At 35.0% G+C, this 15002-nt stretch overlaps 1 protein-coding gene across 2 annotated transcripts in view; it reads right to left on the bottom strand.

Moving 5' to 3' along the window:
* SOX5 (SRY-box transcription factor 5) overlaps positions 1-15002 on the bottom strand; it is a 401370-nt gene that overhangs the window by 299896 nt on the left and 86472 nt on the right. For both annotated transcript variants that reach the window (XM_032646908.1, XM_032646909.1), the window contains exon 3: positions 182-392. In XM_032646908.1, the coding sequence (XP_032502799.1) occupies positions 182-392 (211 nt within the window). The remainder of the gene's footprint in view (positions 1-181; positions 393-15002) is intronic.

Here is a 15002-nt window from a genome sequence, read left to right as displayed (position 1 = left end):
AAAAATTAATGATTTATAAAATTGGGGTTAGACGTATAAATATGTTTCTTAAAAAAAAATACTATGCATCTTCATTGCATTCGGTTTCTTCCAATTTAACCTTGAGAGTGCGTCAGAAAAGGGAGCTAGAAGTTAAAATCAAACCATTAAAATCAGGTTTGTTTTCTTTTCCATCCTTTACCTTCTGGCTCATTTTTGATGAGCTCTTCCATCTTCCTCTGCTTCAAGGTGTCAACAACATCAGCTAAGCTGCCTTTGCGTCGCTCAGGAGTCCCCAGGGCTGTACTAGACAAGGACTCGCCACTCTGTCGCCCACCTTCTTCTGCCTTCTGAGGTGAGGTAGATGAGTTGTGTGGGGCAAATGAAGACATAACTTTATTGCCATCAACTTCCTGAAAGAGAAAGCAAAAGAAAAAAAAATATATATATATATATTTGTTTAAAATTCAGTAAGCTTTTTAATTTTAATTGGTTACATGGCTTATTCAGCTGCAATGGTGAAAAATGTCACTCTGCAAGAGCAAAAGGAATAAAGAAATTTCAAAAAAGAATACATTAACTTTACAGGTTGACACTAGAGTGAGACAAAGATCAATTCATAGGAGAAGTAAAAATAAGAAGATTCTCTCCCTTAGACTGAGTTCAAACGGCAACGCAGCCTTTCTACAAAGCCTATATTGATTAGTTTTGTCTATTTTTGGCTTTTGTTTGAAAGTCTTAGATTTTCCTACGAACATTAAATGTAGTGGTCATCTGTAATAAACCTTCTCATGATATTATAATGTTTAAACAAATAACATTCCAAATATTTAATTTGCTTTTTAATTTTAAGCAGCTGCCTGTTCTTTATGGTACTCCTAATTAAAGGAGGGTCCTCTTTTAGTTCTCCACCTTCCTCTCATGCTTTTAAGAAGACATCAGCCACCCAAGTTATTCTGATATCAGAGAAGTACACTGTAAGTTCATGTCTGCTTATGCAGAAGGTATTTCCAATTCCATTTGTTATCTGAAGCACTGTTTCTGACGATACTCTTTGCTGTTTTGCACTTTAAGCCTCATTTGTCCTGAAAAATAAAGTTTCTTGCAGACTTTGCCTCTTCATAATTGTGTACATGTATGAAAAGAACTTATTCTATAATTCTAAAAGGTAAACATACTTCTGGTGTTCCTTTTGGCATTATTTTCCCCATAATTTCTAGTAGAACTTCGGCAATTTGTGTAATATCAGGGGTATATTTTGTATAAGCAGCACTAAATTGTTTTTTCAGAACTTTTCAAGAGAAATGATATTGAAATGACAAAGAAAAATTTATTTTCTTAAAGGTTTTCCTTGTATAATCTCTTACCTCCATAATCCTTTGACTTGCCACAAAGCAGAGCTTTTCTTAAAAATAAATCCGTATCCTAACATCTTTGAGGAGGTTAGTCTCCCCCAGGTTTATTTCTTAATTCTACAGCATTAAAAGTTTCCAATAAAATATATATGAGCGTGTGCATATTTAATATTCAGTATAATAGCTTATGCCCATGTTTACACATTTGTCCTCTATTTAAGACATGTTAATGAGGATCTGTTGACCCCAGAAAAATGACAAATCGCATTGATTTGATATTTAATCTTTAAAAAATAATGCTAGTATTTTTGACTAGATTAAAAATACTTGATAAAACTGTCATTCTAATTGTTTAAAATATATGAAAAATAGAGATGTCAACACAAATATAATCATAACCTGTTCATATGATTTTTGTCAATGGATATCAGTGAGTACAGGGACATTAGCTATGGTATAAACATCAGTTTGTTGGGCGGGATCGAGTCAACGTGGGAAAAGCAAAAGTAAAAAATGTGTGCGAAAAGAATTTTCAGAATAATTCTAAACCCCAACTGGTTTCCATTTCCTAAAAACAGAATATGCCTCTTACAATCACTGTTTCTTGATTGAACGCTCTATAGACAATACTTTCATAGATGACTCTTAGCTTATAAGGTACTTGAATTTAGAAATCAATATGCATAATGTAATAATTATAAGCCCCTGCAGACTAAGTGAAAGTACACTTTTGTAATTATTTATTTAAAACCGACACATAAATACAAGCAAACACTTAAACACAGATACATACACACACAGACACCTCTGAAAGGGGCAATCACAAATTCATTCAGTAAACTAAGGAATGTTTTTATGAATGACCCATAATAAACATTAGCTCAGTTTAATGTGCAAACCAGAATACAGCAAAACTGCTGTATTTATTTTCCACAGATCTTTCTTCTCCTTTATTTCCAAGGTCAAAAGCAGAAACATCCCAAATTTAGCTTCACTTTAAACATTTATATTTTATACTCTGTTTTTACATTATATGATGATATACTTTACAAATAAGAATTTGGCAACTGAGCTTGGCTTGCCATAAGTGAAAATTACACACATTTTTCTGTAGCATCATCTGTACAGAGAATGACACCCAAATTATATGCAATGAAGTCTATTAAAATATCCGAAAAAATTTCAAATTAAAGTAAAATAAAATAATATCCCATTTTGCATCTCTCTAATTTTCTACACCTTGCAAAGAGAAAGGATATATTGTGAAGAGTTTAACGTATTTCACAAGAATTCTAAACTCAGTTACCACAGCAATATAAAAATAAATTAATTAGCATTACTTTTATTTCAAGCAGGAATATTTATCTTATCGCTGTTTCACTTGTCTGGTTACATTTCAGCCTCTGGCAGTGTTAATCCCTTTAACAGTTTTATGTAGTTAACAGATGTTTCAGTGTGGGGGCTCCACTGTCCATCTGCATGGCCAATGGCCTGTTATGTAGTGCTGGCACAGTCTTCCGTCAACGAAGTCTTATGGTTTTCAGTTTCTTCCCTGGGACTGCATTTACCATCCCTGAAATAATGACTGCACATTTCCGTTCATTTTCCTGGGAGCTGAACGTTCAAAGAGTCTGCTAACAAATGCGGCAGTGGTCCAGGCCAGCAATATATATTTAATTAAGTTTTGTGAACTCTAAGAACAAGCTTCAGTATTTTGCAGAAGAGCTCTTGGAACTGTGATGTGTAACTTTTAAAGTCTAACGATAAAAGCGTGTTCCAAACTTTTAGAATGAGGTTAATAATCTCCGGTATACTTTTTTTTTTGGCCACGCCACACAGCATGTGGGATCTTAGTTCCCCAACCAGGGGTCAAACCCAATGCCCCCTGCAGTGGAAGTGCAGAGTCTTAACCACTGGACCGCCAGGGAAGTCCGTTATTCTTGAACAAGCTTTACCTCACCTTGCTCTCTCTGTCACCTTTGCAACCATGAGATAAAGGAAGGGGTCTGCCTAATGTATCCATGTATCTACCCTCATCAAAATATCTTTTTAAAAATGCATTCTTATTAATTCTATAGATAGTATTTTTCTATGAACACCTTAATGTTCAAATTTTAGATAATTTGGTGACTAAGAAGAATTAATTCATTTGAATAAAAGAGATAATATGCGACTCAATCAAATATGTATCTTCCTTTTATTGCCCAAATGACATTTTATTCTTGACTTCTAGACTCGAGAAATGCATCATCATGTGTATTTTTCGGTCCTATAAACTGAAATTAAATCCACACAGGGTAGTAAAAACACTACATTTAATAGTCAGTCTATCAGACTATAATCACTAAGAATGATAGACAATATTTATTGAATATTTACTTTGTGTCAGGTGCTGTTTAAACTGCCATATATGCGTTAACTCAGTTAATTCTCATGACAAGCCTAATTATGATTTGCACTTCAGAGATGGAGAAACTGAGGCACACAGACTGAAGTAAATGCCTGAGATCATATGACTAATAAAACATAAAGTAGATAATCAACTCCATTCTCTTGGCTTCCAGAGCCCTGGTTCTCAACCACAGTGCTAATACTACCCTACTCTTAAAAGACAAAAAACAAACAAACCCCCAAAAAACCTTTAACTATGTCTATATCTATCAATGATATGGGTGAACAAGATATGCTTCTTCTTAATAATTAAGTATGAAAAGGAGAGGCTTTCACCCCAATATGTTCAACTCTTAAAGAAGTGATGTAAATGTCCTGAAATTAATTAACCCAGCAGTATTGTAGGCTTATAAAGCTCTCTCCATTCAAATACACATTGGTTTATACTATATTCCACAAAAATGAACCTTATGGTTTAAATAGTTGTATAAACCAAACATATACATTTGAGGTCTAAGTGGCTAATCAAAATAATGGTGCTCAGTAGTTTATGATTTTTTATCTATCTTTATAGAATGTGTGGCCACCTCTAGCATTCTTTCTAGTTCAATAAAGTTTTGAGCTTAGAAGAAACAGTACAGAAGATTTGGACTGTCTTTAAATTCTCATTAATGCAAGTTCATTAATTTTGGTATTGCATAGACACAGCACAAAATGAACTACAGATCCACAGAGAAAGTGCTTTGGTGCCAAACAAGTTTTGACATGGTCATGTTCTTCCAGCAACAGGCACGGGATGTAATGTCCAGCACGGGAACCATAGTTAATAATTTTATAGTCTCTATCTGAAAGTTGCTAAGAGAGTAAATCTTAAAAGTTCTCATCACAACAGAAAAAAAATTTGTAACTCAGGCGATGGGTGTTAATTAGGCTTACTGTGGTGATCATTTTGCAATATATACCAATAGCAAGTCACTGTGCTGTACACCTGAAACCAATATAATGTTATATGTCAATTATATCTGAATTTTTAAAAGCTATATTATGTAGCTATTCCTTAAATTCTTTAAAAATTGGATAAAAATATGTTATCACAAATATCCATTTTGAAACTAAATTGCACTACCTGTAACCTATTCTGTCAAACTAGGAGATGCCAAATTTCATTTAGTAATAGAAAAAAATACACAATGATTGTGTAAAAACTATTTTTAATTTTTTTTGGTTAAAATAATTTTTCATTATACTTCTGCATGAAACCTCAAACCACTAACGCTTACTCCTTTTGGATTATAGATCTCTTGATGTAGCTAGAGATGCCCTCCAAAACTCAAATGTACATGCATACAGGCAAACACTCATGCAATTGCACACATAATTAATTTTACATATAATTTTAGAGAGTTCATTTTCTACTCTCATAGTTCCAACTATGAACTTCCTCAATGAAATCCCCTAGTAACTCCTATAAACCCTGGGTTCCAGGTTAAGAAGCTCTGACCGAAATGTGAAAAGGACTATAAACTCATTAATATATACAATTAGATGATTTCAAAGTGATCAGTTATTATATGTAAAAAGAGCCTCAAACTATAGATTTTATTGATGTTTTATTCAGATAAACATAGAAGCATGTATGTCAATAACTTGAAATTTTACTCTTCCTAAGATAAACATTTAGACAGAGATCAATATTTTAATTATAAAGAATAATAAACACATTGAAGAAAACAGTACATTACTAAGGGCAATCATTGTCTTCTTACTCAGAAATTACTTTGTGATAATGCACATATAAATCTGAAATGGAAGGCAGAACAAATTGTTACCTTTTATAAATGAATGTTACCGTTTTGAGAAGTCATATCAGTTAAATTTCAAATAGGAATTTTCCTGAAAGCAGGATGTAAACATATGAGGAAGGATACATGAGGCAAAACCCAACACCTCAAAAAGCTCACTGGGGAACACTAAGAGTCTTTCTTTGATTAACATGATCAAATTCAATATTCTGGGAACAGGATATGGTCAGTTCCCAAGATTTATACAACAAGAGTCAACACTTATAGGCAGATCTCTGAAGGGTGTCTATTATGGTTGTGATTACTGTTGGTGTTAACGTTGTCGGATTTAAAATCTTTTCTAAACTTTTCCTAAAAAAGAGCTGTCTAATGCATACTTAGATTCACTGATTTAAATAAATGAAAAATTGACAGAGACAGTTTTGCTTGAGTTACTGTCAGTCATCTATAGACAGAGCTCATCACAACTGTTCACCTTTCTATATTGGAAAAAGCCACCAATAAAACATTTGTAAAACTTACTGAGTTTTATAAGATCAACAATTCTTAGTGTTTAAATGACTACAAGGTAAACTAATTGAAATTCCAGATATTAGATGAGTGGTTCATAAATCTGTCTAGGGATGGGACCAGCAAGTTACGTATATGCGTTTTTTTTTTAAAGCTCCCTAGGGGTGTGTGTGTTAGACTTGGCTGTACCGGCCTACTCTAGATCACTTGCAACGTAGTCATAGGAATCCAAAGTCAGCTTTTAAGGAAAGATTATATTTTATATATTTCAATATTTTATGAGATTATAGAAATTCCCTGAAAATTAGTGCTCTAAATCCTTACAATCATTTAATCATCACAAAAAATGGGTAGAAATTCCATAATACTCAAATATGTACTGTACATTTTTTATTCTATGATCTATGGAAAGTTCCATACCCTGCTCAGTTCTAATTTTTTTTTTTTTTTTTTTTTGTGGTATGCGGGCCTCTCACTGTTGTCGCCTCTCCCGTTGCGGAGCACAGGCTCCGGACGTGCAGGCTCAGCGGCCATGGCTCACGGGCCTAGCCGCTCCGCGGCATGTGGGATCCTCCCGGACCGGGGCACGAACCCGCGTCCCCTGCACTGGCAGGCGGATTCCCAACCACTGCGCCACCAGGGAAGCCCTGACAACTTTTTTTAATAGCCATTTTGGCACATACTGAAACAGGCGTAGGTTTGCTGGTTTCATACTAACTGTATAGATTAAAGAATCTGAGATTCATGTCAACACAGCATTGTGGAAATAGATTATTTTCAGAAATCTACTAAAATTTGGTTTGAACTTATTAATAGTTTAATCTCATTTATAATATAAAATAAAACAATGATAGTATGTTTCCTTTGTGTTTTTAAACCAATGTCATATTTGCCATCTAATTTAATTCCAGTGAGTGAAACAGAAATTTAAAGGCAAATTTTCTGATTTAATAAGAGATTGTACAAACAGGAAAAACAGTTTTGGAAAATATCTTCATTTGCATGTGGGTGCTACACAGGCAGAAATGTCTAATGGTTGTTTTTTCAGAACCGCATTCACTAAGAATCTCAGAAATGCTGCATTCAAGAATAAAACGTATGTTTTCATGTGCTCTCAAAACCACTTAATAAGCAAAAGTGGCATTTAGAGAATTCTAATACATTAACTAATAGAACCTGTAAAACAAAGAAAATTTTGTGCTGTGACAGCCTCATCTTCCTGCTGATTTGTGTGCTGTATCTTACTTCTGTTTGAACATCTAGCAAAAACACTTTAAGACATTTGATGATCGCTTCCCTGCAGGCCCAAAGGTCAACAATAAGATGTTTCTAAACAAAAATTAGACTACACGTCAAAACACTCCCATTTAACACTAGCATTGTGGATTATATAATAATATTTTAAGAAGTAAAGAAAAACTAGCCACTAATTATATATAATAATTCACCTGTCATTTTCCTAAGAAGGCTTCAGAACATTTCTGCTGTAGTTGTTAATAAACTTAACTAAATACCTATTCACTCTGAGTCTGAAGAAAGAAATGATACTTGAGGAATTCCTCAAATTGTGATCTGTTTGGGAACTGAATTCTTTTTATCCCACAGAGCGGTGAGTACAGTTTCTCATACAGAACAGATGTTGGTAAAGTTAGTAAGCTAAGTGTTTGCTAGCATCATTTATAACTGGAAACTGACTACATGTTCTGTCATAAGTGAAATAAACTGTGACACCCCCCCCACCCCACCCTATGCAGTAAAATATGATGTCAGCAAAGCAGCAATGGTGAAGCAAACTGGAGTCAGGAGTCAGAATGTTGGGCTCACATCCAGGGTCTGTCATTTATTCATGTGGGACAAGCTATCCCAACATTTCAAAACTCAGTTTCTTCATCTAAAAGTGGGATAATAAATGATAAGTAATTCATATGTGCTATGATATAGTACCAGATCTCCAGAATTTAGCAGTAATACTTTTTGAAGAATAAGAAGTACTTCATTCACTCAATTTTCTCTTTCATTCGTGTAATAAAAAGATTTTGAGTGCTAACTTGTGAGGCAGCATAATGACATTCACAGTTAAGGGCAGAGAATCTGAAGCCAAACAGATGTGGTTTAAATCCCGGTTCCACATTCACTAGCTGTGTGACCCTAAGTTATTTAATCTTCCTATGCCTACGTTTCTTCAACTGTAAAATGGGGATAATACTGTCATCTACCTCATTGGGTTGTTAGTGGATTATAAATTACAAAATAATGAGTTGTATTAGTTAAGGGATTATATGAGTTAATATATGCGTTACAAATTACAAAACTCATAAAATGGTAACTGAGAAGTGGCAAGAACTACGTATTTGTTAAAATGAGAATGCTTCAGCCCATCGTATTAGGAGATAACAATGAACAAAACACAGAATATATAAAAACAAATAAAGAAAAAGCCAGGCCCTTTAACAGGAAAGTGAAGAAGAGGAGACAAAGTCCTTCCCCTACCCACTCCACCAAAAAATGAAAATGCATATACAAGTAGTTTCATAGCTCTTTCTGCTGAAACCAAACTGCACCCATGGAATCACTTTTTTAAAGAATAATTTAAATTTGTTTTCAGGTGGCCCATTTTTGAGGATAGCCTAATACAAACTTTTTTTAAGGAAAAAAAAATAGCTCACAAAATGTCATGTGACATGAGTGTGCTTATATCCCTGTTGCATACGCAATTATTTCACAGTTTCATGGTTCTTTACAAAGTGATAACTCTGGAAAATGATCAAAGAAAGCATGTTCAATTACTCCTCATTACGAAATAAAACTTTTTAAAGTCAAAGTCCGAAAAAAATTAGAGTAATGAATTATTTTTCATAAATACATGACACCAATTACTTATTATGCCATATTTCTACTTCTCTTTCATAGTTCCCTTTCTTCTTGTGAGATATATCAAAATTTTTCTTCAGGAGAACATTAGCACCACTAGATTCTCTTGCAAGCAAATTTTTAGGTTTCTTTACACTATAAATACAGAACAACAGCAGTAATATGAGGGAAGAGAGATCAAGTACTGACTCTCTTTCGGCCAGCTTCCCTCCTCTGTGCTCCATTCACGCCTGAATACAGCCCCTCACCAGCAGTGTCTCCTCACAGGATCAGGCTGATTTCATAGCGCAATGTCAGTCAAATGTGATGTCATTACACTAATCCCATCTTCCTATTTTTAAAAAAAGTTACAGAGCTATTTTTCTATATTAATTATGACTTTCAATAGAGCACTCTGTATATAGCAAAAGCAGGACTTTTTCTTTGAAAGGGACCTTCAGCATGAATTGACATTAAGCAGTGATTTGAGATACAAGAAGCACAAGCTTCAGTTCTCATGATTTTTTTTTTTTGCAGTTAATATGAGTAATGCTATATAAAATATTGTAGTCTTATAGTTTTGAAGACTTTTAATAATATTTCTAAACTATTAGGCATTTTTCTGACCACATATACAAAATCTGTTTAAATTCACAAATGTTTCAGTAAAAATATAGCTGCCACTCTTGGAGTTCTTAAAAGGCCCTGTTCTAAAAGTCTTTGGATATTACATTCAATAATTCTCAGAGAAACTGCGTAAAGAATGTTATATTCCTATTTAACAGATGGGGAAATTAAGCTCCTAAGAGTAATTTACCCAAGGTAAGAGTAGGAAATGGTAAATTGAGGCATTAAACTCAAGATCATCTAACTTTAAAATCCATGCTGGTCATCATTAAGTTATACGGCCTTCCTCAACTGATTCAGGTTCTGTAAGAGATGCTAAAGGTATAAAAAAATCAAGCTGGTTCGCTCTCCTCAGGGTTGAAAATTAAATTTGCAAGTCATTTAAAATACACAGGAAACAATAAGTAATCATAACAACTATAATAAATACTAAATTGTATAGCAGCAAATTATACATGCACAAGAAATTTAAAGAGAGACCACTGGAAATCAAAGGAAGGTAGAAACTTCTTTAACATACCACTTAGCAGCACACTGTTTTGGGATCATTTATTTAATTTTCTTTCTATACCATATATGAAGGCAGGGAATGTGTCTGATTATTCACCAGGCACCCCAGACCCTATTATTAGTGTTTAATAAATACATATTAAGTGAATTTATTAAATCTTTATGTATAGGTAGTCTTTTGATCTAACTCTAGAAAGAATAGGTAGAGAGGAAAAGATGTAGACTGTTGCTTCCCAGAAGCATCATCCAGAAAATTTTATAGGGTAAACACACACACACACACACACACACACACACACACACACGTGCGAGAAGGTAGTGGCTTAACCCAAAGAAATGGAGAATAATACATGAGAATGATTATACTTCCACAGTAGGGTTATTTTACGAAGGGTCATGAAAGTCCAGTAGAATTATTTACCTTTGACCTGACAGACAAAGGAGAACTATTCTAGATTCTATACTGAGTGTTAACTCTCAAAGTAATTTGCTAGGAAGATCAGTCTAGCAGTGGTATGAAGAATGGTTTGGGTAGAAGAGAAAGTAAAGATCTCCACCGAATAGGAAACTGTTACCGTGCCACATATGTGATGATAAAAAGCTTTCTGCTAAATTGTAGTTGTGAGAGTTGAAAAGAACCATCAAATCCTAGAGACAATTTGCAGCAGATAATGACAAAATTAGATAACTTGAAAATAAGGAGGAAGGAGTCACAGTAAATACAGTTGTTGCTTGGGAGGTTGAAATAATGATTACAGTATTGACAGAAACAGAATGGTTAGCAAACAGAGATGACTGTTAGAATAGAATCAGTATATGTAAAAAAAATTAATAAATTCAATATAACTAAATTAGTTTATAACTTGAGCATTAGCCCTAACTTTTGACCCCAGCACTGTAATAGATGCCATAAAATCTCCCTCAGGTCTCAAGTGATGGGTTTACCATTTGAGATCTTTTTTTTCTCTTTTTTAGCCGCACCGCGCGGCTTGTGGGATCTTAGCTCCCCAACCAGGGATCGAACCCACACCCTTGGCAATGAAAGCGCAGAGTCTTAACCACTGGACCGCCGGGGAATTCTCTCTTTGAGATCTTTAAATCTGTATGTGGAACATCCAAATGTAGATGCACCTTGAAAGACAATGTTCAGGTTATAAAAATAAAGGTAGTAAAATGATGAGTTATGAACCATTATTTTCATAAGTGAATGGTTAAATACACTTTAGTTCATGAACTCTCAGAAAGCGTCCACACAGGGAGAAGAGCAATGGCCTAGTGCTCTTCACGTATGTCTAAAAATGGCAGTTATAAGTGAGTATCACCTTCTCCTTCAGGGACTCGGGTTTACCATGTACATTTTTGAAATTTTATTGTTATTCATAATTCGATACTGAAAGATGAACAACACTTTTCTAAAGAAAAACAGGTACATGGAAACAATAATGAGCACCTATAGAATATGCAAAACAGAGAAATTAGAATAAAAAAGTCAGAATAAGGATTTTTCCGTATTACTTTAGGAAGGAAGACTAAAGTTTGACAAAAAGATAGCACTGTAAAGATAAGGAGAAAATTGGAAACTGACAAATCTTTCCCTTATTTACAATGAATGGACTCTCAGAATGCTGAGTTCTTGGTACCGTATGTTCAATCTCCAAAATTCTTGCCATATAGATGTTAAAATGAGGGGAAAATAAAAATGAAACCATCAACAACAAAAAAGTCCTGCCAAAAAAAAAAAAAAAAAAACTTCTGCAGAAATTTACTGCTGTGATTGCTTCATTGAGTTGTGGTCACAGGTATAAATTACAAGTGATGGTGTTTTTGCTCCATTAATAAATTATTCTACCAAGGGAACTTGTTGGGATATATGTATAAAAAATGAAATTGTATTATACCAAATCCTAGAGAGTATAAAGAGGAGGTAAGTAATTTTGGATTTTGGACAGATGCATTCTCTTTTACAATTCTACTTGAATTCCTGACTTCTGAACATCCCTGGATATTTCTGATATCCCAAGTGATTCCAGTTTGATGCTCAATAACCCACAAAAATCAATCCACAATAATGGCATATATTCTTTATATTCCCCATACCGAGAAAATATAAGTTTTATTTGTGTTACAAAGCTACATTGTTTGAATAATAGAGTTCGATTTAAATAGTCATCCTCTTTAAGCCTGAAATTTATTAGTCTCAGGATGGGAACCAACCAGGTATTGCTATGCTTACCAACTCTGAGATTATACAAACAGTAGCTTCTTACAAAAGTCCTTTGGCTATCCATTCATTATACTTAGCAACATCAAACAGGGAAAGATAATTTAAAAGCTCCTATTGAGCACCCAGAGACCTTGAACATAGACAGGGGGTGAACACAAAGAGAGAATATTTGGTTACAAGAGTCACACTTCATCTCTTTAATTAATTTTTTTACAGTACATTTTTGGTGTTTCCATTATTCTTCTTCTACTCCCTTGGTTCTAACAGAAAGAAGTATACACATACATGTATATATTTCATTAACAGGAAATAAAAGGGTTGTCTTTAGTTAAGATGTTTCCATTCACAGAGACTACACATTTAAAAAATAAATTGCCTGAATAAATTCAATTATCTAGAGGAGCAAAGGAAATCACATGCAAATGACATTATACACAGAGGCCATTCCGACAGCTTCATGTTTATTTTTATTGTTTCAATCAGTGGAAGGGAGAAGCTGTCAAAAATGTAAGATCTCTGCCTTTTTAAAGGCCTGATGTCTCTGGAACTGAAAATCGCATGAGCAATAATATCAAGAGAAGAAATCTGTCTACTCCTGAAAATAGGAGAAGATTCAGACTCTCTCCACTTTAACGCCAGCACGCTAGTGAGTCCCCATACACCTTGGTTATATTTTGCCTACAAAAACCAAAGGATAACATTTAATTTGCAAGTAGTCCAGTATCAGTCAAGCTAATGAAGACCGGCTTAAAGAAAACAGTGTATCTGAAAAAAAGTTAGTAAATCCACATATTAAATTAGCCTATAATGACTGTTAGTCCTGTCCTCTGATAGCAGCTCTGTAAATAGTAAGTGCTATACATGACTTTATCAAAAGAGACTCTTAGCAGAAGAGGCATTCCAATAACCAGTAATTAAATACGATATTTTTGTCTTGTTCTTTAAATATGACAAAAATATACAGAAAAGATTTAGGCTGCCTTTGTAATAGGGCCCTGCTGAAAATCTCTGGCTTTTTACACAGAATTTACGTGCTACCTGAGTTCTCTTGAAGCGTGAATGTACCAAGTAAATGTGGCATATGTCTGTATTTTCTTGCCAATTCTTAATTCATTCATTCAAATCGCTCATTGTAGGCCAAATTCTTATCCAATTCCACAGAGCCACCAATTTTCCTGGAAGTGAATAGCAGCTTTGTGCATGGAAACAGGGAAGTCAATAGCAGGTCTGTGCCTGGAAGAACTATGCAACTGGTGGAAAGGATAAGCATTTGACCACAGGATTCCTTGAGTGTGGTAGAATCTAGTTTAAAATGACCCAAATGATGAAGCTTTCACCACTCCACTTGGGTGTCAATTCCAAAACTTGACAATTTGAATAACTGTGAGTTTTTACAAGGCCATCTTACATACCACTCTGATTGCAGTATTGCATGAGGATAATTCTTCCATTTAATATGTTTTTATTACAATGTTCTTTATTTACCATAATTAACCTTTGATTTCGTTCAGAACCTGAAGGCATATTCTTAGAAAAATAATAAAAGCACCACTTAACAAAACTTATTTTTTTTTTTTTTTTTTTTTTTGCGGTACGCGGGCCTCTCACTGCTGTGGCCTCTCCCGTTGTGAAGCACAGGCTCCGGACGCGCAGGCTCAGCGGCCATGGCTCACGGGCCCAGCCGCTCCGCGGCATGTGGGATCTTCCTGCACCGGGGCACGAACCCGTGTCCCCTGCATCGGCAGGCGGACTCTCAACCACTGCGCCACCAGGGAAGCCCAACAAAACTTATTAATAAGCCAATAACTACACTGGCGTTTTTAGGAGGCTATTGCTTTGATCATTCCTAACAGACTTATGAAGGAAGTGTTCTCTCTGCTTTTACAGATACTGAGTTTAAGCCCAGTACTTCAAGTTAAATAATAAGTAATTTGAACTCATATCTCTTTGACTCCTTCAATTTTGTGTCTAACTATCATGCTATACAGCCTCTCTTTGGGCTGAAAACATGTAATTGCTCTAACTTTACTAACCTTAATCTAATTTTCTAGTCAAAGTTTGTTTTACTTTCATATACGTCATCTCTCAATCCCATACAGCATTTCTTTTTTTTTTTTTTTTTTTTTTTTTATATTTATTTTTGGCTGTGTTGGGTCTTCGTTTCTGTGCGAGGGCTTTCTCCAGTTGCGGCGAGCAGAGGCCAGTCTTCATCACGGTGCGCGGGCCTCTCACTGTCACGGCCTCTCCCGTTGTGGAGCACAGGCTCCAGACGCGCAGGCTCACTAGTTGTAGCTCGCGGGCTTAGTTGCTCCGCGGCATGTGGGATCTTCCCAGACCAGGGCTCGAACCCGTGTCCCCTGCATTGGCAGGCAGATTCTTAACCACTGAGCCACCAGGGAAGCCCCCCATACAGCATTTCTAATAGGCCCGTTTGGTTTCATAATGTACTTTGTTGACATATTCCATTTTCTTTACTATTTTTAATTGGCTACATCTTACATTTCAATTTCTTTAACTTTTATTTCCAAATGAATTTAAGAAGTTTGGTCAAACTCCTAAATAACAATTTAAACACTCCTCCACCTCCCCCCTCACATACATCAATGAGGCATGCACACAAAATTTGTTAACCAAATGCCTACTTTTTGAAAAGCATTATCCTGGGTCCTGGAGGGACTACAAATGAGCTACCAATAGTCAAAGGCAACATATTTCATGACTTCTTCAAAATATTTGAGACTGCTGACAGTTCTT

The sequence above is a fragment of the Phocoena sinus genome, chromosome 10, assembly GCF_008692025.1.
Source record: "Phocoena sinus isolate mPhoSin1 chromosome 10, mPhoSin1.pri, whole genome shotgun sequence".
NCBI lineage: Eukaryota > Metazoa > Chordata > Mammalia > Artiodactyla > Phocoenidae > Phocoena > Phocoena sinus.
The sequence above is the reverse complement of the archived record's forward strand: the minus strand, read 5'-3'. Positions and strand labels throughout refer to the sequence as shown.